The sequence below is a fragment of the Acanthisitta chloris genome, unplaced genomic scaffold, assembly GCF_000695815.1.
Source record: "Acanthisitta chloris isolate BGI_N310 unplaced genomic scaffold, ASM69581v1 scaffold11586, whole genome shotgun sequence".
In the NCBI taxonomy this organism is placed as follows: domain Eukaryota; kingdom Metazoa; phylum Chordata; class Aves; order Passeriformes; family Acanthisittidae; genus Acanthisitta; species Acanthisitta chloris.
In genome coordinates this window covers 1082-4926 of record NW_008679785.1, presented here as the reverse complement: position 1 = coordinate 4926, position 3845 = coordinate 1082, and the positions used below count along the sequence as shown (strand labels likewise).

The following is a 3845-nucleotide window of genomic DNA, read 5'->3' as shown; positions in this document are numbered from 1 at the left end:
GTTTTTTCATATAACTTCTCATATTCTTTTTTTTGTTGTCGAAAACGGGAGGAAAGTGTTATCTGAATCATCTCTCAGAAAGAGATGTGCTGGAGTCAAGCAGAACAGCTGTTTCAGTCATGCAGCAATATGCTCCTGTGGTCTGTCCTGCACATTTGAAGTGCAGAGGAGCAAAACACCTTGGCCAAAGGATCAGCTGACTCCAAGGGCTCTGGTACTGACTCCCCCACTCAGGATGTGGAGTCACAGCCAAATTACATGTGGCTGCTTTAAAAGTTTTCAGTCAAGGGGCATCTCAAGGCAAATGACATTTTCTAGTTTGTAAGTCTAGTGCAGCCATCCTTAGTAGAAGGAGTGACTTCATCACTTAACACAGATTTCAGCCTTAAACTGAGATTCTGAGAGTACTTTTGCTAAGTGCAGACCTGGTTTTAGCAGTGTGGAGTGGTAGGGCAGGGCTGTTGGCCTGCATGCAGTCCTGGATGTACAGCTTTGTGCTGCATGGGGCAGGCAGTGCGGGTTATCCCGTGCCATCTGCAGACTGCCATGGGCACAACTGGTGGTTCAGCATTGTGATCCTGTTCCCTGTTTTCCTTTTCTCCTTACAGGATGCTGACGTTTCCAATCAGATAATCCTTGTAGAGGATGTGCTGGCCAAGCTGTGTAAAACAGTGTATCCATTAGCAGATCTCTTAGCTAGGCCTCTGCCTGAGGGAGTTGATCCACTGAAGCTTGAAATTTATCTTTCAGATGAGGACTTTGAGGTAAGGAGAGAATAGGTGCCCTGTTACTCTGTGCATCTGTGTCTACCCATGCTGTCAAGTCATTTGCCTGTTATGGTACTCGTGTTTTTGCAAATGACATATCCTCTTGCCTTGAATGCAGGTCGCGTTAGAGATGACGAGGGAGGAGTACAACGCACTGCCATCTTGGAAGCAGGTGAACCTGAAGAAGGCAAAAGGACTTTTCTAAGCTGTGTTTATGGGAGTGAGCACTAAAAGGATGTGTTCTCACTTTCTATGCCCTTTAGAAGAATTGTACCCTACATTTACAGAACAAATAGAAATAATCTGAAGTTATTAGTGACTACCTATCTGGAGGTGTGTAATATTATAAAAGGCCAAGAGAACTCTTTGAAAATGGAATTCAGTTTTGACTCTTGAAGGTAATGTGTTTATGTTCCACTCTCCTATGCACTTAAACAGTAGCTTCTTGAGCTACTGCTGCAGGTGTCCTTTGGCTATAGACAATACTTGCCATTTTTGTTTTTAAAGAAGTTCTCTTTGTAAAGTGTTATTTTGTTAGTTTGTGGATTACAAAGAATTTATATTTATATAAACACATAGAACAAGTATGTATTTAACAATGCAATATATATTCACTTTCAAGACTTTCATGTCAAAAACTACAGGAAAGTAGCTGGATGGCAGTTGCTTGTACTGAATTAGCTATACCACCAATATGTATCTCCTACGCATTCTGAAAAGTTTCTCTTTGCAATAGGTAATGAATTGTTCTCAGTGCTGCTTCAGGTGCTAAACTGAACAAAGCATTTGTATTTATAGCATGGATTTCTTGAGAAACTATGCGAATCAACCTTTATACTTTATTATCCAAAAATGTATAGTGCCTTGTTTTTTGTGTACAGTTTATATACAAAAAAAAAAAAGATTGGTCTGTGTTTTGAAGATGGCTTAGAATGGTCTCCTATGTTACTTTTGTAATAGTAGAAATAAAAACATCTCAGTTTCTAATACTTGTTGTAAACATTAAACATGTCTTTTGTGATATAAGAACCGAAAGTAAAAGCTTCTGAATAAACTCTTAGCAATGCTCTGACTTGTCATTATTTTGTACTGTAATCTGTACTAAGTCATTGGATCCTTCCATAACATGGTATTTTCTCAAAATATCTTAACCTTAGATGTCTGCAGATATTGTACAGAGTTATAAGTTGAGAAGCAGATAATGTAGAAAATGATCAATGTATGAGATAAAATTAGGTTGGACTGGATGTTGGAACAGTCACACAACTCCTGTATCCTTTGGGTTTCCCTGTTTTATACATGAAACCAAAATTATTATGCTGTTTTTCAAACTTTGAAAAAGTCTTTTCAACCTTTGTGCAACTGGGAGTAAAACTTGAACTGAAAATGAGCATTGTGTCCATTCTTTCAATAAGCACTGGAGTCAAATGGTTTTCATTCAGCTAATTAGGACATTGAATAGAATCATCAAGTAAATATTTGCTGTTGTTTGTAATGTTTTTCAGACATTTGGCATTTCTATTAACAAGTTGTGTGGTTCCTCTCTGGTAGCCTCTCTAGTGGGTTTCACATTTTCATGCCTGACCCCCTAAGTTTTCCTCTGCCCTGCTAGCCATCCAGAGCTGCTCCTGGCCTGCAGTGGTGCCTGTTGCTGCTCTTGTCATTCTCCTGGGCCCAGGGAATTCAAGTAGGATCTTTCCATGTGAGGTGTGGATTTCCTCAAGATCTCTAGTAAATATTGCTCCATAAGTTAAACAGATGGGTTAGTAAGTTGTAAGCAAGCCTTCAAGTAAATAAATGCATGAGTGCTGTTCACCTGACCTGAGATATTACAGAATTTTCAGTACTGGGGTATTTCTTTGCATTACTGGTTTCTGTAAAGAACTGAAATGAAATAACCCAAGAAAATGGTAGCAAGAGTGTTTAGAGCCAGGATACTTCTTACATAGCCTCCAGCAAAAAGCTGGTTAGATGTCAGTTCCTCAGAGGTTCTCAGCTGCCTTCTGCAGGGGATACACTATTAGTTTGAAAATACAGGCTTTGTAGCAACAAGTTTATTTTTCAAGTACTGAGAGGTTTCCAAAGTCACTGCTGTGTTGAGCTAAGTATTTTTGCACCATTCTGTTTTCCTTTTCCACCCTCTCTGGTGATAAAATCAAGCAGGAATTAGGTTTTGATTATTCATGTTCAGTCTGTACCATGGGGGTAGCAGGTTCCTCTGTTTTGATTTTTCTCTCCAACAGAGAGCTGATTTGCATAGCATGATTGACCTTGTTTTTCCCTCTGGCAGGGTATTATCATTTGATTTTGTTTTTTGAAAACACTGTCAGTCCTTCAAGTGCAGCTGAAGGGCAACATCCACCCACCTTTAAAGCCTTTAGAATCTCAGCTAAAAGACAAGACAAGCTGGCACAGGGACCTGCAGGCAGTGAAACAATTCACTGTTGTCAGATTTCAGTTACTGTAAATTTTACAGTTTGGTATCTGATGTCCCAGTTCCAGGAGCCAGGCCACAGAATCCAACTTAGGTGCTTTGCTCACAGCATTGCCTAGGAAAGCTTCTAGGTTTTGCAGAAAATACAATACCTTATTGTTCTTAATACACTTCTTACTTAAGAAAGTTGCTTCCTGAAATGTGAAGCTAACAACAGAAAGCAAGTCAGTGTAAGGCCTCAAACAGAACTGGATTATGCTTTAATTTTCTGCTGCCTCTCTTCTCTACTGCGTGGATGCCTTTTATGGTTGGAAATTGGAAAGGGCCATTAAAATCTTCTAGAACTATTTTTATAGCCCTGCATGGGACACAAAGCTGAAGGAGGTTTTGTCTGGGTTGGGCAAGAGTGGTAGTTCATTTGCATGGGTTACCTGGTGTTCTCTGCTTGTTGCAAATAGACCCCCAAGAGCACCATGTCTAGGGTGGATTTGAAGGCAAAGTTTCTCATACAGGGGCTCTGCACGTGGAAAAGGCAGTACCTAGGACATGGCATTCTGCATTTTCTATCGATCCTGCAGCTTCCAGGCCTTGAGCCATGATTATCTCCTGTGGTTTTAAACTGCCCCATCCTGACTTTGAAAAAT

The 3845-nt window shown here is 40.1% G+C and overlaps 1 protein-coding gene across 1 annotated transcript in view; it reads left to right on the top strand.

Moving 5' to 3' along the window:
- The window catches only part of SVIL (supervillin), a 57873-nt gene extending 56039 nt beyond the window's left edge, over window positions 1-1834 (top strand). The window contains exons 37-38 of the mRNA XM_009077450.1: window positions 609-764; window positions 886-1834. Coding sequence (XP_009075698.1) covers window positions 609-764; window positions 886-972 — 243 coding nt within the window. The 3' untranslated portion in view covers window positions 973-1834. The remainder of the gene's footprint in view (window positions 1-608; window positions 765-885) is intronic.
- Window positions 1835-3845: the final 2011 nt, after the last annotated feature.